This window comes from Salvelinus alpinus, chromosome 4 (genome assembly GCF_045679555.1).
Source record: "Salvelinus alpinus chromosome 4, SLU_Salpinus.1, whole genome shotgun sequence".
Lineage (NCBI taxonomy): Eukaryota > Metazoa > Chordata > Actinopteri > Salmoniformes > Salmonidae > Salvelinus > Salvelinus alpinus.
In genome coordinates, this window is record NC_092089.1 from 73,357,163 (window position 1) to 73,383,542 (window position 26,380).

General features: G+C 41.5%; 1 protein-coding gene across 5 annotated transcripts in view; it reads right to left on the reverse strand.

Annotated features, from left to right (window-relative positions):
* Window positions 1-269: 269 nt before the first annotated feature.
* adad1 (adenosine deaminase domain containing 1 (testis-specific)) overlaps window positions 270-26,380 on the reverse strand; it is a 48,104-nt gene continuing 21,993 nt past the window's right edge. The window contains exons 1-12 of one of the 5 annotated variants that reach the window (XM_071398947.1): window positions 16,747-16,840; window positions 6,582-6,755; window positions 6,299-6,439; window positions 6,031-6,198; window positions 5,830-5,904; window positions 5,524-5,649; window positions 2,744-2,867; window positions 2,165-2,335; window positions 1,818-2,050; window positions 1,269-1,509; window positions 980-1,112; window positions 270-760 (exon numbers count right to left, since the gene is read on the reverse strand). In XM_071398947.1, the coding sequence (XP_071255048.1) occupies window positions 647-760; window positions 980-1,112; window positions 1,269-1,509; window positions 1,818-2,050; window positions 2,165-2,335; window positions 2,744-2,867; window positions 5,524-5,649; window positions 5,830-5,904; window positions 6,031-6,198; window positions 6,299-6,439; window positions 6,582-6,747 (1,692 nt within the window). In that variant the 5' untranslated portion in view covers window positions 6,748-6,755; window positions 16,747-16,840 and the 3' untranslated portion in view covers window positions 270-646. The other 4 variants (XM_071398949.1, XM_071398944.1, XM_071398946.1 and 1 more) reach the window with 4 other exon arrangements.

Here is a 26,380-nt window from a genome sequence, read left to right on the forward strand (position 1 = left end):
GCAAACAACTCCTGATGAGAGCACGTTGGATGATTGATATAAATGCATTGCAGATCCTTAGTCTGAATTCAACCTGTTTTGAATTGCTCTGGTTGCGTGCATAATGAAGATCATTGCATGAATTCCCATCAGCCCCAAGAGTTGACTGAACTAGTTCATACAATATCTTGGCTGTATTACAGAGAAAGTCTTACCTTTAACTTTTAATGGCATAGTTCTTTGTCAAAAAGCACACAATCAATGAAATCTATTGATATTATTGCCAACCCTTTATCTTTTGAGAGGTTTTTATTTATTTTCAATTTCTTATCTCAAAGCATAATGCACAACAACATGACCACAGAACTAAATAGAACATAAAAAAATCTGTGAGAAAAACATTTTCAGAAACGTGGTTTTTGCGCCTTCTAACAAATTGTGACACACCTCAAAAAAACAGCACAAATTAAACAAATAAAAACCTCAACCTCTTAACTTTGCAGGCTGTGGAAGATTAACTTGCAGTTTAAGGGCATCATGTCAACCTATTATTTTATGCTCCCATTTGTCCTGCTGAGGTATGCTTTTTGATGTCCTTTTTTGTTCAAGTGTAGGTGGAGAAGTTTCACAAATGTCTTTTTTAGTGCAGAGTCAAGCTGGGGTCCTCTCACATGCTGAAGTGATCGCTCACTGGAGGCTTGGCCACCCAGGAGCCGTAGCCCTGCTGCGCTAAGTAGGACCTCAGCACACTCTTGGCCTCCTGGTAGGGCTTGGCCATCATCTAGAAAACCCATTAATGGGACATGGATTATTAATGCTAGACAATGGGACAGGATGCTTCACACTGAGGTTTGTGAAAGGTAACATCTAAGAGGGTTTGTAATTGATCCTGTCCCACACCCACTCATGGTCTCCTAGTGGAGCTAGTGGGCAGGGCATGAATTCAAATTGAATGGAGCCCAACCGTGGTGGGGGTAGACGAGAGGAGCGTTTTTATTACCTTGGCCTCTCTGTAGGAGACTGTAGCTAGCAGGTCCCGTCTTGAAGCCTCCTGGGCCACCAGGTTGAAGCGACTCAGCATGGCTGCTTTACACAGGCGACTGGCCAGGGCAGGGCCGCTCTTAAACGGAGACCTGACACAAAAATCAACATGGCCGTTGTGAAGAATCAGCTAACAGATCACCTGTAGATTCCCTGGGTTTTCAAGCCAGAATAGGGCCTATTTCATATCATGAAGTGCATATTATTTCAGAACATTTGGGGAAAGTCTGAGTATGAAATAGTCTTACGCCTCCACCGTCTTGCCCTCCAGGCCGTCCACCACCTCCAGGGAGACGTCCCCCTGGCTCCAGTTGATGCCGTGGCTCCACTGGGCGTTGGTGTTTGCGCCACCCTCAGGGCACGCCGTGGGCACCAGGCTGATGTGGGGCCGGTACACGCAGTAGTACATGGGTAGGCGGGGGGTGATGCCGTCCACACGCTGGTTCACCGCAATCTCCATGCCCCGCACGTCACAGCAGCTCACGTCACCTGCATTTGAGGATGAGGACGATGGCAGAAGCACTCGCCTTCGTTTTACACCATTTGAAAGAAATCTATTCTTTGAAATCAGCCCAGAGGGAAAGACTAGGAGAGAATGACCGTTTTTGTTCCAATCCAGCACTACATCACCTGATACAACTTATGTGCTCGATGACCTGATCAGTTGATGCGTTAAATCAGGTGTGTTAGTGCAGGGATAGAACACAAACGTCCTGTCCACTGGGCTACATACGACTGGAGTTGAGAAACACTGCTTTTCAGACTATTGAGGTGTAACCTATGATTGAGGGACTTGCCTACGAGGATGCTGCTGACGTAGATGGGCTCAGTGAAGTGACTGAGCAAGGCTCCCTGGAAACCCAGCACCTGCCACTGGGTGATCTTGTCACTGGCCGACATGCTAACCACCCTGGAGGCGGCCTGGTCGAAGGTGGGGGAGAAGACTGAGAACACCTTGCCCTCCACCGTCACGTGCAGGCTGATCTGGTTGTTCACCTCCCAGGCTGAGATGGAGAGGGGGTTCAGGCGCCTGACGGGAAAAAAAGATCAAGGCTGAAGGGACAGACAGGCTGTAAAATATCAACTTGGCTATAAGATGAGTACTGGTGGGGCATAAGGAGTTTTAGAGGTGCCAGTCACTAACAGATTGGAGGGGATCTGGGCGGCTCCTTTGGGCATCTGGTTCATATACAGGTGGAGCGTGATGTTGCTCTTCAGACTGAGCAGCTTGGTGTTCTTGTCCTGCTGGAACATGGACTTCTCCTCAAGGCTGCGATTCTTACTAAAGAACAGCAACAGGTGCCTGTACAGATAACTGCAAATAAAACATGATTATACAGGTATAACTACTACAATCTAATGCATATTTGGTACCCTGAAAGTTGTTGCTCTAAAGTTTATAGGGAGAACATTGTAGGAGGCAGTGAATGAATGAACTGTTATAGAATATCGCTGGGTTGTAGTGAGAGGGGTTGGAAAAAATATAACTAGTTTTGTCAGGTTCATTTGTAATTGCCCTTGACTGACTTACGATGTTGTAAGTTACATGATCTAAGCAGTGTTCTCAGAGGGTGGAAAAGTTCCAGGAAATACAACAGGAACCATAATAAGAACAATTTAAACTTTCTCAGAATCATCTTTGCTTCCTGGATATAAAGAAAAAAGGGTGTTATGAAGGGATGTTTTTTCACATTCATGAATACACTGATTGAGATAAATGTACCGCATCAGTGATCTCCTTGCTGTTACAACTGCATGGGAGTCGTGAAGAACCCGTCCATTTGGTGTAGCACTCTCCTTAGTGTTGTAATTCCCTGTTCCAATGGCCACCACTTCACATCCACTGGCTAGATGGATGATCATGGACCACACACAGAAAACACATTTACCGGTAACATTCATAATAGCAACTTAAAATGTATCCAATATAATTCAAAAGTGCCTTCGGAAAGTATTCGGACCCCTTGACTTTTCCCATATTTTGTTACGTTAGAGCCTTATTCAAAATTGGACTAAATAAAATAAAAATCAACAGAAAATCTAAACACACAATATCCTACAATGACAAAGCGAAAACAGGTTTTTCTTAAAACTTCTTCAGGATTGGTGGGTCCCCTGCGGGACGGTTGAGCTAACGTAGGCTAATGAGATTAGCATGACGGTGTAAGTAACAACAACATTTCCCAGGACATAGACATGTCTGATATTGGCGGAAAGCTTAAATTCTTGTTCATCTAACTGTACTGTCCAATCTACAGTATATATTACAGTGAAATAACGCCATGCTATTATTTGAGGAGAGTGCAAAGTTCTTGACAGAAAATTGTACAGAAATGTAATGGTTCATTGGATCAGTCTAAAACTTTGCACATACACTGCTGCCACCTAATGGCCAACATCAAAATTGCACCTGGGTTGGAATAATACATTCTGGCCTTTCTCTTGTATTTCAAAGATGGTACAAAAAAAGTTGGCTTTTTCTTTGTATTATCTTTTACCAGATCTATTGTGTTATATTCTCCTACATTCCTTTCACATTTCCACAAACCTCAAAGTGTTTCCTTTCAAATGGTACCAAGAATATGCATATCCTTGCTTCAGGCAGTAAGATTTGGGTATTTCATTTTAGGCGAAAATTGGGGGGGGAAATCCATATGACGTAATAATAATAATAATAATCATAATAATAATAATAAATTGTGCATAAGCATTTGGACCCTTATTTACATACGTATTCGAAATTGTGCTCAGTTGAATCCTGTTTCCATTGATCACCCTTGACATGTTATAAATTTCTAAACACCTGTTTTTGCTTTGTCATTATGGGGTATTGTGGGTAGATTAATGGGGGGGGGGGGGACTATTTAATCAATTAAAGAATAAGTAACGTAACAAAATGTAGAAAAGTCAAGGGGTCTGAATACTTTCCGAATACACTGTGTGTGTACAAACTGTGCAAAAGTTTAAGGCAGGTGTGAAAGAAGGCTGTAAAGTAAGAATGCTTTCAAAAATAGACATGTTAATAGTTTATATTTATCACTTAACAAAATGCAAAGTGAGCGAACATAAGAAAAATCTACATCAAATCAATATTTGGTGTGACCACCCTTTGCCTTCAAAAACACATCAATTATTCTAGATACACTTGCACAGAGTTTATGAAGTAACTCGGCAGGTAGGTTGGCCCAAACATCTTGGAGAATTAACCAGTTCTTCTGTGGATTTAGGCAGCCTCAGGTGCTTCTCTCTCTTCATGTAATCCCAGAGAGACTAAATGATGTTGAGATCAGGGCTCTGTGGGGGCCATACCATCACTTCCAGGTCGTTGTCATGCTGCAGAATAAATTTGGGGCCAATCAGATGCCTCCCTGATGGTATTGCATGATGCATAAGTATCTGCCTGTGCTTCTCAGCAGGAGGCCATTAATTCTGACCAAATCCCCAACTCCATTTGCAGAAATGCAGTCCCAAACTTGCAAGGAACCTTCACCACGCGTCACTGTTGCCTGCAGACACTCATTTGTGTAGCACTCTCCAGCCCGTCGGCGAACAAACTGCCTTCTGCTACAGCCAAATATTTCAAATGTTGACTCATCAGTCCAGAGCACCTGCTGCCATTTTTCTGCACCCCAGTTCCTGTGTTTTCGTGCATAGTTGAGTCGCTTGGCCTTGTTTCCACGCCGGAGGTATGGCTTTTTGGCCGCAAGTCTTCCATGAAGGCCACTTCTGTCCAGACCTCTCCGGGCAGTAGATGGGTGTACCAGGGTCCCACTGCTGGACATCTTCCGATTGCGAAGGGAAGTAAGCATGATGTGTCGTTCATCTGCTGCAGTAAGTTTCCTTGGCCGACCACTGCATCTACGGTCCTCAACGTTGCCCGTTTCTTTGTGTTCTTCAAAAGAACTTGGACAGCACATCTGGAAACCCCTGTCAGACATGATATTTCTGCCTGGGAGAGACCTTGCTGATGCAGTATAACTACCTTGTGTCTCGTTGCTGTGTTCAGTCTTACCATGGTGTATGATTTTTGACAGCAAACTGACTTGAGCAACCTCACCTTGCTGGCTGAGTTTGGCTGTTCCTCACCCAGTTTTATTCCTCCTACACAGCTGATTCTGTTTCGGTTAATGATTGTGTTTCAACCTACATATTGAATTGATGATCATTAGCACCTGTTTGGTATAATTGTTCAATCATACACCTGACTATATGCCTACAAAATCTGTGACTTTGTGCAAGTGTACCTAGAAGAATTGATGCTGTTTTGAATGCAAAGGGTGGTCAAATATGGATTTAATTTGATTTTCCTTGTTCACTCACTTTGCATTTAGTTGATTGATAAATATAATCTATTAACATGTCTATTTTTGAAAGCGTTCTTACTTTACAGCATTTCTTCACACCTGCCTAAAACTTTTGCACAGTACTGTATATAACATTTAAATATAGCCAATATATAACCAGACATGGAAAAAGAGTGTCTCCCAGTGCCTCCTTAATTACGTGACTGAGTGATAAATGCTGCCACTGTGCTCTTGCAGGCAGAGAACTCGGGGTAGCTGTCCATCAGTTTACTCAGCAGCTCTCTCACTGCCTGGGGAACATGCTCGTTGATGGGGTTCTGACGCTCTGCGGTACAGTAGGGGGAAAAAACACCATCACTGCTTAATGTCCAGAAACAACCCCTAACATGTCATTGTTTGCAGATCAAAATCAAATAGTTTTAAGCAACTTTGACAAACAATGTGCTTTCCAACAACTACAAAACATAAATAAAATAACTGAATAATTAAAAAAGAAATGACTTGCCATAAATGGCTCTTCTAGGATGGATCTCTGAGCCTGTAGACTGACTCTCTTTCACTGGCAAGGGAGGAGGGCCATCTGAAACCACACACTATCTTATATTGACAGTCCATTTACAAACCATTCCCTAAAATATTGAATTTTAATTGAAAATCTTTTTCCAATCACAGACATTTCATCAAACTAGTTGGTACAGCTATTCACCCAATGCCTCTGGAAGCAGAGAATCTCCATCCAAGGTGGGCAGCAGGTCCTCAAGGGCCAGCTGAGCTGCACTGGCCCTGGCCTCCTTCTTATTGATACCCATCCCAGTCTTGTACTTCACCCCATCAATCACGACACAGAAGGCAAAGTAGAAGCCTTGGATGTTACCTGGACAGGCATCACATCATATTACTGACCATGTATATACACTGCCATGAATAAGAGCCTATGGATGGAGGATCAATGGAGGACATGGTTTTAGACGTACCTGTGGTTACCGTTTCCTTTAACTCAACCTGGAACTGTAGAACCTGAGAGAGCTGGTACAGAGCTGACACTGCGTGGGTCTCACCCCGCTTGTACCGGTCAATCAACTCTTGGGGAATGCTTTTCGATCTGATGCCACCACCTGTGGCAGAACAACAAGACAACCAAACATCAGTTTCTGGTGCTAGTGCCAAAGTGGGATGGGTGACCATTTTCACCTTCATAAACCGTAAGCACAGAAACCAACAGGACCCATCCCTTTCACAACATTTACTTAAGCTTACAATTGGTGTTGCATGCCGGGTCAAAGAGGTTGTTGTTAACTTCTGAGACAGCCGGAGACACATATGCCACTGCCAATCCAGGTGGGGCACAAATATTTTTCTTGAGGATTTGGGCAAAGCTGGCACCCCTAGAACCACGAAATGATCCACCTCGAGTCCAAGCCATCTTGGAAACTGTAGAGAAAGAGTAACATGTCATTCATAGATAGCAGCCATATGTTATTTTCCCTAAGGTAGTCATAGGTTTTCGCACTGGACTGCAAACAGGCCTCGCCCAACTTCCAGTAGCCTGGATGCCAGTCTCTGCTCTTTTGCTCGTTATTTAATTGTGATTGCAACTGACACTAGAGGGCAGTATCTACACATTTTTGAAGTTGTTGGTAAGAGAGAATAGCTACCTAGTTGGAATGCATTGCTTGACTGCCACCAGGGCGATAAGCACAATATATTTTGCAAACTGCAGCCCCCAAATGATTCGTTCTCAAGTTTGTTTGTTGAGCAGACTGTTGGTTTTAGGTCTACAAAGCTGTCTCCATTAGAGGTCGACCGTTTATGATACCGATTATTGGGAGGACCCAAAAAAGCTGGTACCGATTAAATCGGCCGATATATATATAAATTTGTAATAATGACAATTAAGACAATACTGAATTAACAATGAACACTTTTATTTTAACTTAATATAATACATCAATAAAATCAACTTAGTCTCAAATAAATAAAGAAACGTTCAATTTGGTTTAAATAATGCAAAAACAAAGTGTTGGAGAAGAAAGCAAAAGTGCAATATGTGCCATATAAAAAAGCTAACGTTTAAGTTCCTTGCTCAGAACATATGAAAGCTGGTGGTTCCTTTTAACATGAGTCTTCAATATTCCCAGGTAAGAAGTTTTAGGTTGTAGTTATTATAGGACTATTTCTCTCTATAACATTTGTATTTCATATACCTTTGACTATTGGATGTTCTAATAGGTACTTTAGTATTGCCAGGCTAATCTCGGGAGTTGATAGGCTTGAAGTCATAAACAGCGCAATGCTTGAAGCACAGCGAAGAACTGCTGGCAAATGCAGGACAGTGCTGTTTGAATGAATGCTTACGAGCCTGCTGCTGCCTACCACCGCTCAGTCAGACTGCTCTATCAAATCATAGACTTATTTATAATTTAATAAAACACACAGAAATACGAGACTTAGGTCATTAATATGGTCAAATCCGGAAACTATAATTTAGAAAACAAAACGTTTATTCTTTCAGTGAAATACAGAACCGTTCCATATTTTATCTAACGGGTGGCATCCATAAGTCTAAATATTGCTGTTACATTGCACAACCTTCAATGTTATGTCATAATTACGTAAAATTCTGGCAAATTAGTTCGCAACGAGCCAGGCGGCCCAAACTGTTGCATATACCCTGACTCTGCGTGCAATAAACGCAAGAGAAGTGACACAATTTCCCTAGTTTAATATTGCTTGCTAACATGAATATCTTTTAACTAAATATGCAGGTTAAAAAAAATATACTTCTGTGTATTGATTTTAAGAAAGGCATTGAGGTTTATGGTAAGGTACATTTGTGCAACGATTGCGCAAAATACGCTTTTGTTAAATCATCCCCCGTTTGGCGAAGTTGGCTGTCTTTGTTAGGAAGAAATGGTCTTCACACAGTTCGCAATGAGCCAGGCGGCTCAAACTGCTGCATATACCCGGACTCTGTTGCACGGAACGCAAGAGAAGTGACACAATTTCCCTAGTTAAAAGACATTCATGTTAGCAGGCAATATTAACTAAATATGCAGGTTTAAAAATATATACTTGTGTATTGATTTTAAGAAAGGCGTTGATGTTTAAGTACACATTGGTGCAACGACAGTGCTTTTTTCACGAACGGCTTGTTAAATCACCCGTTTGGCGAAGTAGGCTGTGATTCAATGATAAATTAACAGGCACCGCATCGATTATATGCAACGCAGGACAAGCTAGATAAACTAGTAATATCATCAACCATGTGTAGTTAACTAGTGATTATGTTAAGATTGTTTTTATAAGATACGTTTAATGCTAGCTAGCACCTTACCTTGGCTCCTTGCTGCACTCGCATAACAGGTAGTCAGCCTGTCTCCTCGTGGAGTGCAATGTAATCGGCCATGATCGGTGTCCAACAATGCCGATTACCGATTGTTATGAAAACTTGAAATCGGCCCTAATTAATCGGCCATTTCGATTAATCGGTCGACCTCTAGTCTCCATCACACCATTCAATAATGATTTCATTGTGCAAACATCTCTTTTTCCTTCTCCATGCTGTTATTGCTGCCTGATCTATTACACACCGGTAGTGTCCATCGCCCCCAGCCTGTCTGCCACTGTTTCCCTGCAGTTCTGTTAATAACGGTGAGGGCAGATGTTCAGCAGGTGCGAGCGAAGGACAGTGTGTGCCAGCTAGTAAGGAGGCCTCCAGTATACAGCAGGCGGGAGCCACACCGTGTGCTAGCTATCTAACTAGCACACAGCGTTGCCCCCCCGTCTACTGTGCGCCTGAGTAGTTAGTGGTAGGCGGGGGCAACACCAGTAGACAGTGTCCTTTGCTGCTGCCCTGTCGGGCATGGTTTTCTCCGGTACACAGCAGGCGTGGGCGACACGGTGTGCTAGCTAGTTAACTAGCAAGCTATCGCACAGTGTAGCTAGCTAGCTAGTTAGCACACGGTGTCGCTCCAGCCTCCCGCCTGCTGTACTAGTGGGAGGCGACCGGTAGACAGTGTCTTTTGGGCACTGTTTACCCGCAGTTCTGTTAATGATGGTGAGGCAGTCGGGAGTGAAACAACTCAAAATAGTTTTATTTCCCTTTTGACTCAAAGGGGCAATGGGATGCTTGAGAGGGGGGGTGTTCATGAAGGAACCAATGACGTACTATAATACCTTTCAGAGTTTTGGCAGTTTCATCTCACCAACAAAACAACAACAAAAAAGTACACCATACGGCAAGTGAGGAGTGATGGGTCGTTCGCGAAGGAGTCGCATATCAGAAGAGACAAATCTATAAAAAAAAAATTAGATTGAAATTAATAGAATTAACTAATTCAAAGAACGAAAAAATAAATAAAATAATAGGCCTACATGCTCAAGCGCACACACATTCATTCTGACTGTCTGCTCAGACTAACAGCCTCACCTATTGTTCCTGTCAATCAGACACGCAGTGTCAACCAATGAACCAAATATTCGTGAGGGAGGGCCGAGCCAACTCACTCACAGTCACACACTTAGCAGCTGAAAAGAGAGGAAGGACAGCTGTGAAAACAACAGCTGGAAAATGAGTTGGAAGCACAGTAGCATTTGGATGCATTTTAATAATGTAGTCAATGTTAGAGCAGTGTAGAATTTGCCAAAACAAAAACTCAAATAAAGCCTGTTCTACGCACAACCTACACCGGCATATGCGAACTGTACACCCAACTGTGAAGCTAGCTGTAGCGGAGCTTCGAGAAACTAGCGGGCCTGCTAGTGAGATGTATCCACTCAGTCAAGTAGGCCTACTCCGCGACCCACAGCAACGCAGTCTTCTATGGACCAGTTTATGCCAAAGTCTGTCTGTAGCAAAACAAGGCCAAATTGATATTGAATTGGCTAAAATGATTGCCACCGATTTCCAGCCATTTTCGATCGTGAAGGATAGAGGTTTTAGAAATTATAGCAATAGACTAAATCCAATGTACACAAATCCAAGCAGGAAAATCTTTTCAAAATCACTTATTCCACAACTGTACGAGGCACACATGCTTCAGTGCGGGAAAGAGTCCAAAAAGCTACTGCAGTTTGCCTTACCACAGACTGTTGGACATCAAGGGTAACCACTACTTACTTACATGTTGGTTACATGTCACTTCATTGAAGATTTTTCGATGTCTAGCTGGACAAAGTGAAAGCAGCTGTGAAAGCAGCTGTGGAATACTTCCACAGGAGCACAGTAGGTGCTGAAAAACTCAAGTCTACACAACGCCAGATGGGCCTAAGCAAGACTGCAATACAAGATGGAATTGAACATTTTATATGTTGAAGCGGTTTCTTGAGTCAAAGGATGCCATCATCTCTACCCTAGCAATTGTCAATGCACCAGTTGATGCTCTGACCCAAGAGGAATGGGAGGTGGTGGAGGAGGTGTGCAGAGTCCTGGAACCCTTTGAGCAGGTCACTGTGGAGATCAGTGGAGAGGTACGGTAAGCAGTTATTACTACATCATTATTTAATCCTGTATTATATATGTACCGGTAAATGAGGAGTAGATGAAAATGTAGTATCAGTAGACAAAACATGAACCTGAACTAATAAGTTACTGTTCTCTCTTTTCAGCTTTGTGACAGCCTCAAAAATGATACTCCTGTGTAAGGGTCTGCAGCGAATCACAGCCAACCGCCAGAGAGAAGCAAAGTAACCACAGGACATGTGACAGAGTTGATGGACACCCTATGTTCATCAATGTACAGAAAGTTCCACAGAATGAAATATAATCATGTGCTATCAGAAACCGCTGCACTTGACCCCAGGTTTAAGAATTTTGCCTTCAGTGATGCCAGAGCGATTGATGAGGCTCTTCAAAGAATAACCTCAGCAGCAGGGAGGGACAGCCCCAGCAGTCAGCTGGCTCAGGCACCAGGGCAACAGGAAGAAGAGGGATCAGATGGAGTAGAAGCACCAGCAGTAGTGCCACAAACGTCTGCTGTTTGGATGCTGTTTGACGAGAGAGCAACTGGGGATGCAGCCCCGAAGGAATCCCTCAGCAGATGCCATAATGGAGGTCCGATCCTATTAGGAGGAGCCCCTCCTCCAAAGATCTGCAGATCCTCTGAGCTGGTGGAAGAACAAGGCGTCCGTCTACCCACGGCTTACTAATGTCAGGACAGGGAGACTCTGCATAGTGGCCACATCCGTTCCCTCTGAGAGGGTCTTCTCGAAAACAGGACAAATAATTACTGAGAGAAGAAACCACATCAGCCCCTCGAAAGTGAGGCAGCTTGCATTTCTGAATGCAAATCTCTCATAAAAGCAAAACATGGTCAGCATTGCTGTGTGCTGCTGGTTATAACATGGCAATAAAGAAGAGAGAGAAAAGAGGGACCAGTTTAATGTTTTAAGTGGGATGCTGCAGTTTGCACATTGTTATTTATTTTTCTTTGATATGGTGCAATATTCTATTATGCTGTTCAGATTGTAATCATTTTGAATGGTTAGATGTATATGCACTTTGTTGATATACATAAAAAAAGTTATACTTTAAATGCAAATGTTTAATAGCATTCTTTTTCATAACAAACCAATTAATTTTTAAATACATTGTGGTTAAGGTAGAGTATGATTTCATTTAATAATTTAATTAGAATTGTTTTAACACCAATCATAGTCAAACTATCGCAAACTGTTTGACTTGAAAAAATACAAAACATATATTTTTTTAAAGAGCCGTTTGGGAGTCAAAGGAGCCGGCTCACTGAAAAGAGCCGGAATGCCCATCACTAAAGCATAACACAGTATAAAAAAAACTGAAGTCAGGGAAACCGGAAAGAGGTATCCTGCACATTTTCAAGTTAAAAGTCTCCATTCTCTATTACTCCTCAGTTGAGTTTACTTCACATTTAGGTAGCTAATGCAATGGATTTGTTTGCCAGCGCAAGTCTAGACAGCATTAGCTGTATGCCTAAAACAGTGAAGTTTCAGTCCGCTAGGTGTATCTCTACAGCATGGGCATATCTCTGGGTGACGTAGACATCCCCATGCATCCACCTTATCAAAATATGACTCATTCAATATTGCACCATCCCATTCTCTGGGCTCCATCTGCAATCAAAACCAGTAGTATCTACCAGGATTAATGAATCATAACCAGTAGTATCTACCAGGAATAATGAAACATAGAATAATAATTGATGAATATATGAATTACGTATGACCACTGGAGTCTTCGACACTCAAAATATTTTTTTTAATCGACTATTTTGATATACAGTGATCCCTCGCCACTTCGCGGTTCACTTATCGCGGATTCGCTATTTCGCGGAGTTTCATAATGCATTTTTTTTTTTTTTGTTGGTGCATTGTGCTCTGCATTCTGATTCGCTAAAAACTCACTCCCGCTTCTTGTATCAAAACATGCTACGAATTGTGCTATCATTTTGTCGTCTCGTGCAGTTATGTGTACGTACATAAAACAGCTTGGCAAATTTACATTAAGTTGGCCAAATTATCTTGTAATTTCGAACATCTCCTAAACCCATAATGTCGACGAAACAGCCTACACGTGAGTCACTGTATTTGTATACATGTAATAGTTGCTAATTGTAAAAAAAAAAAAAAGTTTTCTATTTCGCGGATTTCACTTATCGCGGGTCATTTTCGGAACGTAACCCCCGCGATAAACGAGGGATTACTGTATATTTCATCACTCAAAATCTTGCCAAAGAACATTGTGTAGGAGGGGTTAATATGAATTTGAAACAATTTTACATTAATTATATGAAATCAGTCATGAACATTGAAATGAACAAGGGAGAGGTTAAACGTAGGCTAAGTCTGGCATAAGCTTATTCCCACACTTTACAATAACTCTGTTGCTGTGGGCTTAGGTAGTCTCCATATAGGTTATTCCCTCCATCGCGACACCGCTGCCCAGCTTAAGAGCTTGTGATCTCCATGCAGCACCCCTCAGCCACAGAAGATGTCCTTCTGGAGGCATGCAGCCATAGTCATTATACCCTAATGTAGGCCTATTTACCTACTAGCCAAATAAAGTGCAGAGCATGCATGATACGTGCAACTCATCATTCCAACATATTTGAACATTTAATTCATCCTTCATTCAGTTCAGTCAGTATGTCATCTATTCAGTCAGTATATCATCTATTCAGTCAGTATATCATCTATTCAGTCATTTGTCTGAGTTGCAAAATTAACTAAATCAAAGAGAATAGAACAGTCTTATCCATTTGTTTATTATAATCCATGTGTGTATTCAAAATGCTCAATTCTACAAAGTTCTTTAGCCTATCACTTTAATAATTAAATGTTTAATTAGGCCTATCCCAAAAAAATAAAAATAGGCCTTCAACTTGTAGGCATTGTAATTTAGGGTACTGGTAACTCACTGAATAATTTTACAACTCTATTTGTGTTGTAAAACTGTTTTCATTATAGGGCTCCCTTTAAATTAGAACCTAGTTCACAGGCCTCTAAATATAGCCTCTAAATAAATGTTAAACAAAAATAGTTGAAGAACGTGCAGTGGCTGATACGGAAAACAGATCTAGCAATAAGAATAGGCTATAGATAGCCTTGTCCATTTCTGACCCCTTGGCTATTTTGCTCAGGACAGGTTATAGCCAAGACTTAATCAATATTTTGTTTTGTCTAATTTATTGATATGGATTTAGCCTCTGCGTGATGCAGTTGTGCAACGCAAATGGCTATAACAAGCCTACATACAGAGTGGAATTCACTAATACAACAGTCAAAATGCCTAATATAAGGCCTACCATCCGTACTCCCAAATACTGGAAAAAGTGTGATTCATTAGGTTACATGATCACCACAGTAGCCCCACGCAGCTATAACAATTAATTATGCAATTACATGGCCAATAAACACAACAGCATGGCATATTTTGAGCAGAATTGGCCTATCTTAAATCATATTTACTTTATCACTCTCACATAAGTAATTTACTGATGGCCCAAGTAATTTACTGATGGCCCAAGTAATTTACTGATGGCCCAAGCTTATACTATGCCACCTACCGGTGTAACATCGTTATTGAATGCAGTTCTAAAACAAGCTATTTTGGAAATGAAAAGCCGGAAGCTGCAAAGCAACTAACATCTGGGCTAGAGTTGATTGACTAGGTAACTTCGATTAGCTACATTCGTTCATGTCCTTTGCAGATGCCACATTACTGAGAAAAGTTTGCATTTATAAAAAAACATCTGTAACCAAGTTAAGGGAGACAAGGTAAGAATGAAATGTGTAAATACTCATTAATAGACGTAAACAATAGTATGTTTACAGATCTAAATTAACATTTACATTTCACACATGGCTTTTCTTTTGACCCCTAACAATATATGTATGGATTTCTTACATGCTGACCAGACCGGACACATCGCGTAAGCGAGCGTCGCAAAATAAATGTAGAAATCCATGTTACTCAATTATTGCACCCACACTGCTTGCGCGCGCCAACGAGCGTCTGCGACGCCAAGGGCTAAAATAGAAGTCATTCCTATTTCTGACACAGATCGCGCTGAAAGTCCTGCCTCTCCCATCTCCTCGTTGGGTTATAGATGCAGGTACCCACGTGCCATCTCCTCATTGGTTATTCCCACGTGGGTGATTGAAAGACGAACTTTGTTGCCGGTAGTCGTGGTAATAATATGAAAGTTGATGCCAATCACCATATAAATTCAAAGATGAAAAAGCCTGGAAGGAGGAGAGATGACTAGAAACGATTCGGTTGGCCTACGTTTAACCTCTCCCTTGTTCATTTCAATGTCCATATGTTCATGACTGATTTCATATAAATCATGTAAAATTGTTTTAAATTCATATTAACCCCTCCGTGCATAAATTTATTTTGCCCCCACACCAAACGCGATCACGACACGCAGGTTAAAATATCAAAACAAACTCTGAACCAATGACATTAATTTGGGGACAGGTCGAAAAGCATTAAACATGTATGGTAATTTAGCTAGTTAGCTTGCACTTGCTAGCTAACGTTAATTTGTCCTATTTAGCTAGCTTGCTGTTGCTAGCTAATTTGTCCTGGGATATAAACATTGAGTTGTTATTTTACCTGAAATGCACATGGATCTCTACTCCGACAATTAATCCACACATAAAACGGAGAACCGAATCGTTTCTAGTCATCTCTCCTCCTTCCAGACTTTTTCATTGTTTAAATTATATGGTGATCGCATCTAAACTTTCATTGTATTACCACGACTACCGGCAAAACAGTTCGTCTTTCTATCACCCACGTGGGTATAATCAATGAGGAGATGGCACGTGGGTACCTGCTTCTATAAACCAATGAGGAGATGGCACGTGGATACCTGCTTCTATAAACCAATGAGGAGATGGGAGAGGCAGGACTTGCAGCACGATCTGCTCAGAAATAGGAACGACATCTATTTTAGCCCTTGGTGTCGCAGACGCTCTTTGGCGCGCACAAGCAGTGTGGGTGCAATAATTGAATAACATGGATTTCTAAATTTATTTTGCAACGCTCGCGCACGCGACGTGTCCGGTCTGGTCAGCATGTTACGATATGTACGTTCAACCTTTTGGCAGGCATCTCGCTCCATAAGTGATTGCGGCCAGCAGGTCAAACGAAGGACAAAATTAACGAGTTACTCAGAAAAAACGAATCGTGATGACTATAGGCTGCAGTAGGGTCTCTCGTAATGGCTAGACCTTCCTCTATATGACTAAGCAAAAATAGTCGCGAACTGCACATCACTAGAATTTACGCGTGACGGATCTCAGCCGTCATTAGGTAAACGCGGCGTATGCTGTAGCTAGTCATGTAGTTAACGTTAGTTAAATGATTGCGTCTCTGCGTTTACAAACGGTATCTACCTAACTAGCACGTCGTCAAAATAAAATTTGCTGATAGCTAAAATGTGTGTTAACTATGTAGCGAGTTAGCTAACATCTTGTAGAACTGTCTGAAGCTAGTTATTGCACGTGGGGATATAGCTACTGTAGCTAAATAGTTACTTAGCTAGGTACCTATTGACAAACATTTCCAAAATAGTCATTTTATACGAGCTGATAACCAGCTAGCTAATTCAAAAACATCACCTAACGTTACCTGCTGTCTTGAATGTCAGGTGCGGCTAGCGGGTCAGTCACTCAGCAGATTCTGCATGAATGCAGTTCAAATTTAAAAGGATGCAGGCCACTGATAGGTTATTTCTTGTGTGTCGTATCAAAACATTCCGAAACCAAGGTGAATGCAAATTAGGGCACTAAACGTTTTTGCCAGGCGTTACATATTTTTGGGCCATATTCTCAAATATCTCACTTGGGATTTGCGTTAGAATTTAAGTAGTATCAGCATGAGGAAAAACATTATATATATATATATATTAGTAGCATGGAAAAATGTTTGACCTACGAAACACTGATGCTCATCTCCATTCATAGATTCCAGCTGAGGGCTAATTGAGTGGGTGGCCAATATGGCATCCTTGCAAGATGAAGGGATTGTGTTTGCTTGTGCCAAGTCTGTTTGTAAGCTCTTGCCAACTCCTTATGGAATTTTTATTCCAAACATGTTTAGTTTGACTATGACAATTGAGTAGGCAAAAACACAAACCTGTCTGGGATCAGGCTATGATTGTGTGTCTGCCAATATGATTTTATCATTTGCCATTCATTACAGAAAGGGACAATTTATTTTGCTATATTAGGTCATTGATTTTCTTCTGATACTGAATGCATTATTGGACCTTTGTGCTTGTTTTGTGTGAAGAGCTTCAAGCCTACTATTTGCAACTCTGAGACTAGAGGGCAGTATTTACACATAAATACATGACTACATTTTAACCATTCTGTTTCAATACCCATCTACAGTTTATAAAAAATATCTATCTGCCTTTTAGAAAATCTAACAATTTACTGTGTTCAATATGTAATGAAACTGATGTGACAGAAAGTCATTGACACCCTATAATTTTACCTTTGGTGAATGTGAACTGTAATTCTGCATTTGGTGCCTGAGTCACATCATTAGATGGCCCTAGAAGCCAATCCCTCAATGTATTAAATTACATGTATGATTTGGGCAGAAAACTATCCCTAGTTTATGAAATTTGTTAGCAAATTCATAATCTTTAATTTGTTTTGATGGATGACCATAGATTAGGGAGTGACACATTTCTATCAGAGAAATACAGAAATATGCCATTAGCCTCTGCAATGCCCCTACCATAGAGTGCCCTCTCCCCAGCTCATGTTTGCCCTGACAGCACCCCCTTGTTGATAAATAACAGCACTGGCTCTCCAGCCTGGAGCAATCGCCTCCAGCTGCAGCTCCCCAATGCTCCGTCTCCACAGCAGAGATTGAATCTTCCCCATTCATTAGACTAAGTGGATGAGGTTCTCTAATAGGAGCTCCCTTCCCCTCAATAATTGTCGTTGATTGGCATAAATTAGACCCTAGTTGCCAGACGAGTGATTCTCGACGACGATAATCCGATTCCCAACTCAAACTAATAGGATTTTAACTTGGGCTTGGCCTAATGTCCGTCTGCAGACCCTGGCTGTGGCCCTGTGCCCTAGCCAACCAGTGCCCTCTGGATCATATCTGTCTCTGTGTGTGTGTGTGTGTGTGTGTGTGTGTGTGTGTGTGTGTGTGTGTGTGTGTGTGTGTGTGTGTGTGTGTGTGTGTGTGTGTGTGTGTGTGTGTGTGTGTGTGTGTGTGTGTGTGTGTGTGCTGCTGTGTCGTCCTTCCATGTGCACCGATTGCCAGTCGTACTCTGCCCTTATGACTCATTCCCAGAAAGACATACAAAGACATTAAATTGATAGGAAATGTATACAGGTTATAGTCAGAGACAGAACATGGGAAAAGCCTGAGGTCTTTCAACATCTGACTCCGTGAGGGATGGGATATTCACTTTGATTGAATTCCAGGAACCCATCATTTAACTCAAATTTCCATAAAAAGGCATATTTTTACACATGGACCTAATATGCTCCCTTGGTATCCCTCGGATGTCCAGGACAACATACCTGCTGCTGACCTTGTATACTGTAACTAGTGAACAATGTACTGTGTGGTAAATACTGTTGAGTGGCCAATGTCAATTATTCTTGAATTCTCCCTCAGGTGAGGGGCAGTGATGTCAGTTAGGCCTAGTTATAAGCAGTCCATGACTCCAGTTGAGATGGTTCACTGGTCATGCCAAGGTTGCAACACTTGATAAGTGATGAATGATGAGTACTTTGAATTTGAATGTAGTAAAGCCTTCATAATGCCTCTATACAAATCCTGTATAAGCAAGCAAATTATATTATGTTTAAAAGGGTGAGATAACAGGTTGTTAGGGTGATTTGACAAATGTGGCAACCAAAAAAAAGCTATGCTAAAGTGACATAATGCATGCTAAGTATGATGCAATGATCAGTCACATGACATCGGGTAAGCCACTTGAAGTGCTTTAAGCTTCTGCAGAATATCAGTTGGTACTGTTGCCACATTCAACAAATCCCCCCCCCCAAATGTTTAATATCACATCTAGGTGAATTGACTATGATTCTAGTTCATGTATGCTATATTATCCTTCCAACATGGCACTTATGAGTGGGGCCCGTTTGATGTGGAAAATCTTGTCATTTGGTTGATAAGGGGACATCGGCGTTACTACTAAGGCCTGGTGTCTAATGAAACTCCACTCCATTAAGGCTGAATCAGACAGATTGCTCTCCTGGAGAAATGAATTGAGTTTTTTGTATTTGAGAGATCATTCTCCCTCCATTAACTGCTCTTTATCCCCTCTCTTCATCACAGGGAAATCAGGTTAGGCGGCCATGATTAGCTGGGGTGGCCTCCCTTTTTAAGCAGTAATTGGGTTTGGCGGCTCAGCTGATAGTGCCATTAGGACCAATAAAGGCTGGGCTTGGCTCATCGAGTGAAACAGATTCTTCACGAGCAGATGGTAGACGGAGTGGAGAGGGCTCAGGGCTCTGATGTATTGAGGCTGTAAACAAAGTTTGTGTAACCAAAGTAGATTGGAGGGTCTTGTTGCTTCACCAGGGCACCTCCCTCTACTTCTTAGGTTTTCCAGGAGCAGGGTTGATGGGGGACATTTTTGTTACTTTGTATTGATGGTATAATTATACAACTTCCTCAAGTATTGGTTGGTCATTGATGCATAAAAAAGAAGGTTTGTTCTTTATTAACATTTTTGACAGTTGGTTGTTCATCCTGTAATTTTCACCCATTTCTATACTGTAGATCGACAGGTGGATGGGTGATTTCTCAACAGACCACTGGGGCGTGATGGTGCTATATCTCACAAGCTGAACCATTGCCCCAATTCAATCATTGTCAGATTAAGGAAAAACGCACTGCGGGTTCACTAAGAATGTTTATACTGTAGCAGTGGTGTTAAACGAGTTAAAACTGACTCCACATCAGGGAAGTTACAGTTTGAATGCCTTGAACAAGAGTACATAACCATTAAGGCACAAGCCCACCTTCTGGCAATAATGATGACTTAGATGATTCCTTGGGCAGCCTTCTAAGACATGCAGTAGGGGTAAACTAAAGGCCATCTGAGAAGGTGTTTCACTCTCACTGATTAGAACAAATGTTCTCAACGATGCTTTCACTACTACAGTCCTCTGAAGCCTGTAGCAATTAACTCCAATAAGAATCACTCTTTAGGTGGAGCCCAGTGAATGAGCTCAACACCATCAGTTGATAACCATGATGCATCATTTACTATTAGCAATGGGACCTTAATAACACCGAATTGTTTATTTTTGGTTGAACAATGTGAGGTTATGTGTGTATGCAATTAAATCCAGGGAAATAGTGGACATTTCTTGAAGGATAAATCTGCTACCAAGCAATGATGATCAGATCATGGTGCAAACCCAATAAACCGCATTACCCAGGTAACACCAACCCCAGAAAACAACATAAGAGTGGACATTACTATTTCGCCTGTTTCATAAGTTTTTTACGGCACAGTCGGTTTGAATTTATTTGATGAACTGGTTGAATATGTCGGACCAAGACATACATTATACATATCAACAATAATCGGCAATCGATCCCTCTGACTATCGCTTCCTATCATCTGAACACAGGGAAAGGTGAACTTGCCAATTCCGAGAAATTCGCCGCAGATAACCTTACGGCGTACTGGGCGTCTTGGGCTTTGTCCTAAAGGAAAAGGTGCATTAGTGGTGATAGGCAGGCTGATGGGGACCGGGGCTTATGGGAGATTTAGACGTGGGCTTGTGTATTATGTGGCGAGTCATAGCTGTGACCGTCTCCCTCTTACAGTATTTCTCTTAAATACTATTCTATAGGACAGACTGAGTTCTAGACTAAGTGAATAAATACTATACTATAGGGCAGACTGAGTTCTAGACTGAGTTAAATACTATACTATAAGACAGTCTGAGTTCTAGACTGAGTTAAATACTATACTATAGGACAGTCTGGGTTCTAGACTGAGTTAAATACTATACTATAGGACAGTCTGAGTTCTAGACTGAGTTAATAAATACTATAGGACAGTCTGAGTTCTACACTGAGTTAAATACTATACTATAGGACAGACTGAGTTCTAGACTGAGTTAAAAACTGTACTATAGGACAGACTGAGTTCTCGACTGAGTTAATAAATACTATAGGACAGTCTGAGTTCTAGACTGAGTTAAATACTATACTATAGGACAGACTGAGTTCTCCCACAGTTTCTTTCCCGGAATCCTCCCCATGTAGTAAACTATGGCAGTGCCTGGTAATATGAAAGGTGACTGTTGTAGAATAATATTTTTTGGCTTCATATGTCCTGCGTTTACCATTTTGTATTAAAGCTGTTATTGCAAAACATGGTAATACAAAGATATAAATACAATCATTTGCTAACAACAATTACAAAATATATTGTTTTTTCAGTGTGACCATTATGTGGAATCGACAAAGGTCACACAAAATTGTGTAGGCTAAAAACAAATGGCTGCACATGCTCTCAACGCAAAAATAAGAAATAGACCTAGTTGTGACCCTTACCGAGAACCTGGTGGTCAGGTTTTCATCAAATAGGGCTTCTTCTTTCATCATACGCATGTTATATTTATTCCCTAACAGTTTGAGTTATGACTCAAGCACAGGACATTTCCACCCCCAACACATACTGTAGACCCAGCCTGCTAAATAAAACATCTTGTCGCCAGGCACCTGTAAATGTGTTCAAAGTGCTGAGGGAGCAGAAGAGAGAAAGCGTCCAGGTTAAGTTGTTTGAAAGGCCCGGTATTAAGAGGAGTTTTACACTTAAGAAGTTGGTTTCGCTGGGTTTTTGGTTCCACTTATTGATTGATGCTCAACTATCAATGCATAATAGAAAAGCACTCAGAGCAAATGCAGGGTTATGGCCTTGGGAGGGAGTCAGCAGACGAGACTGCAGCCCAATGCCATTATTGCCCTATAAAGGATCCCCTGGGAAGGCCATGGTGTTCAGATCAGCACACACCAAATACCCAATTAAAAAAGCCTTTAAATTCCCTCCTCTTTCCTGGGCAGAAATCAATCCGAATTCAATCTATTCGGCTGGGATTCCGACAGATCAGGTAATTGCCCATAATCGGTCAGCTAGGTGACAACAGCTTAAAGGGAGACACTAATACAATCAGGTATTTGCTTTCAACACTCGTCCTAGTTAAGCCCTGGCTGTCTAAAACGGGCAGAGTGCAGTTTGTTGTAGCCATCTATGGCTTATATAAAGTTACAGAAGTCTTTTTTCTGTTTGGTACTTTTATGGCGGATGAAGTTAGTCTCTGAAGCGCTGGAAAAATTATACCTAAATTACCTAATGTAAAATTAAAGGCCCAGTGCAGTCAGAAATGTGATTTTCCTGTGTTTCATATATATTCCCACACTGTGCAGTTGGAATAATACTATGAAATTGTGAAAATGATCATTAGTGTAAGAGCTTTTTGAAAAGACCGCCTGAAATTTCAGCCTGTTTTGGTGGGATGGAGTTTTGGCCTGCGTGGTGACATCACCAGGCGGTAAATTAGAAAGTAGACCAATAACGAGAGTTCCAAACCTCTCTGCCGATAACAGCTATTTTTCAGTATACCCCTCCCTACTCTGACCACTTTAGACAGTCCTAGTAAAATTCTTGCTTGAGAAATAGCTCTTTCCTAAGAAGTAATTATTATTAACAATCACAGTAAGGTACTTAATTGTTAGCCAGAAATGATTTGATGTTGAGATAAAAACGAGCTCATTGGACCCTTTTAAAATAAATATGTCTCGTGAACACCTATGAAAAAGCTAGTAACAATTGAATAAGCATATTTTGTATTATTTGGGTAGTTATTCCTATCATAATTTTAGACAATTATTATTACCATAACTGCAAAAAAAGGATTGCATTTACGTCCTGATAAATTTTCGCTCCAGTGAAACACTACCCATGGTTATTAGCAGGGAAGCTGTATATTACGGCAGTGTTTGATTGTATAAAGTTCTCCCCTGGTCCTATTTTCATAGCCGTCTAATGATTTAGCTCCGAAGGGAACTGCTGCCACTCATGAGAACCAAGGGGGCTGGTACAGAAGTTATCTGTGCCAGACAGTAACACGATGTTAAAGGGTCAGTCTGGGAGGTCAGGGGTCACCGGCAGAAGGCTACGATTAATGGATCTCTCAATAAAGTGGGAGCTAATATTACCGGCACTCCAGCCAGACTTGAGCCAAATATAGGGAGTCTCATATTAGACAGTAGGGCGAGGCAGTCTGGCTCTTCAAATTGCTTTTTTTGGGATGGGCACAGACTCGTAACTGAAAACAATCAAACAGTTTCATCTCATGTCAAATCCATCACGGTTAAAGAATCCCGTTTGTTATGTGTCACTGTTCATCAGATATGAAAACAACAAATGACACGTAGCTTTTACAGGGCTGTTTACTTTCCTCACACTAACTACCGTACACAGCAATAAAATGCTTTTACATAAGACAGTGATTTTGATTTACTTTTGTAGATAAGTTACTTTGGGTTTTTGTATTTAAATTGTATGTCCAATCAGTTTTTATGATGTTGTTGATGAGAAACAAGCACACAGAATTAAAAAAAAAATATATATTTTAAATAAAGGGTGGAAATGCTGTACCTGCCTGTAAATGTAAAACAACAATTAATGTGCATTTATTTTCTTGAAACAAAGCCAGTGAGAACACCTACCAAGCATTGGCTTGGATCATACTAATACAATATGTGTCCATAAGGTGGCGTATAGCACTCTAATTTCCCATGTTTAGCCTACTGCTAGGTGACGTAGACTCTCCTTCCTACATTATCTTGGTATTTACATGATGGATTCCAAGTACCCTAATCATGATAGCAATGACTGATATATGCCTTGTCTGCCTCTGTGGGAAAGTAATAAAGAAACCTCATTGGCAGAAGTTGCTTTACTTTGTTCTTCTTCATTGAGAAATGAAAGAATGAAAAGTCATACTCTGTCAAATCAAACCTTTCTATTAATGATTTCTTGTAGCGGATGCGTCTTCTCCTGTGCATGCATGGTAATGACTTAGTGGCTCTTTAAATACTAATTTCTGTCAAATTACATTTTAACCACCCATTGGTATGCCTCTCGGATCTATGCATCAGCTTAGCCTAATTAGCTAGCTAATATATTAAAAGTCATTAACACACAATTTGATAATTACCCAGCAATAATATCGTCAATAATCCAAGCAAATTGTGTTTTCATATTGTGACTGATGGCTTTTCAGCTCGTTAGAAATGATTGCCCTACTGTTTATTGCTGTGAATAGGCCATTGAGCTTCCCACCATATTGTCAGATGTTGATCCTTTTTTTGTTTTAAACGTCATACGGTCTGTTTTTATATCTCATATTTTTTCTGGACTTTCTGGAAAGGTTTCTCAAGCAACAATAGCTGTGGATGATCTCTGATATACATGTTACTTATGGTTTGGAAGGTTGAATGGATGTCTTTTCTCCAATAATATTTGGTAATACATTTACTGTAGTTTATGCTGGGTTTTCATAATGGCCTGACCTCCTGGCAGCTTGTAGTATTTGATTTCAGATGGAGGTAGTAAACATGCTGGTCCTTTCAGATTGAGGTAGTAAACATGCTGGTCCTTTCCACATCGTTGTTGCTCATCTGTGTTTCTCTTACACGCTCAGCTGAGATATGGCAACTCTGTGTGGAAGCTTTAGGATGTTGGCACTGCAGGTCAGCTTTCAAAGACACAAAAGGGAATCGACATCCACGTCTTTGGCGCCCGGGGAACAGTGGGTTAACTGCCTTGCTCAGGGGCAGAACGACAGATTTTTATTCCTTGTCAGCTCAGATATTCGATCCAGTAACAAACTTTCCGCCCTCAGGTTTCCTCCTGCCAAAGGGGTGAATGATAGTTTTCTCCACCCTTAAAGTTAGCTATTTAAGATTAGGATGAATATAAGGTCTAAGATTGAGATTTAAATGGAAAAAGTTGTCGATTTTGACCGTTCGCATCGTTGCAGCATTTAGCAATATTGAACGTTTTGATGTCATATTATTTGATTTCTTAACCCACATGATTAAATATATCAATATCAAATATATAACCATTAGACAGATGAATCACTAGAGAGTTTCTTTATTAAGTTAATCCTCTATTGACAGCCATGCACTGGTCTGGCTCTCCAGCATGTGACAGTCAGACACGTGAGCATTCTGTCCCCTCACTGGGACTAGAGGAAAGGCCTGAGGACATAAATGGGACAAGCAGCACACCCCCTTCTATATAAATCCGTCAGGCCCCGAAGGCGGAAAGCCACTCTTGTCACGCAGCAAATCAAAGCCCCGCCCCCCGTCCACTATCCCATCGCCTCCGCCTCAAAGCCCATCTTCTCGTCCTCCTGTTTATTCTCCCTCCACCCGTTTGTTTTATTTTAATGAATCAGGATCGCTGCACCTGTCTGTCACTGTCGGGGTGTCTCCTACTCCGCCATTCAGCACCACAGAAAGTAATTAAAGTGCCTCGTTGCAAGGCATGCTGGGGTTTCGTTAGGGGCAGAGACGGCGGCGGGATGCTGACTGATGATTAATCGGATCCAGATGCCAGGGCTTTCATTAAACGAGCTCCGCCCCTCTCTCCAACACCTGGAGCACCATCTCTGTTCAACCAGAGTTGTCTAGGTAGGGAAGGGTTAATAGTGAGAACTCGAGATGGTTGCAGGATGTCAAACCGGTTGGCAGCCAAACACAAAAATGTATGTGTGAATGGGAGCAGACTGCCAGTGTAACGGATGTGAAATGGCTAGCTAGTTAGCGGTGGTGCGCGCTAATAGCCTTTCAATCGGTGACGTCACTTGCTCTGAGAACTTGAAGTAGTGGTTCCCCTTGCTCTGCAAGGGCCGCGGCTTTTGTGGAGCGATGGGTAACGATGCTTCGTGGGTGACTGTTGTCTGTGTGCAGAGGGTCCCTGGTTCGCGCCCGGGTCGGGGCGAGGGGACGGACTAAAGTTAAACTGTTACACCAGCATGCCCCTTTCCGTTTATGACCCTCATCCTTATTTTGAAGTCATTGCCTACATTGTATAATAATAGTGAAGACATCAAAACTATGAAATAACACATATGGAATCATGTAGTAACCAAAAGAGTGTTAAACAAATCAAAATATATTGTATATTGTTCAAAGTAGCCACCCTTTGCCTTGATGACAGCTTTGCACACTCTTGGCATTCACTCTGCTGTCCAACTCATCCCAAACCATCTCAATTGGGTTGAGGTCGGGTGATTGTGGAGGTCAAGTTATCTGATACAGCAGTCCATCACTCTCCTTCTTGGTCAAATAGCCCTTACACAGCCTGGAGGTGTGTTGGGTCATTGTCATGTTGAAAAACAAATGATAGTCCCCTAAGCTCAAACTAGATGGGATGGCGTATCACTGCAGGATGCTGTGGTAGCCATGCTGGTTAAGTGTGCCTTGAATTCTAAATAAATCACAGACAGTGTCACCAGCACGGTGGGAACCACAC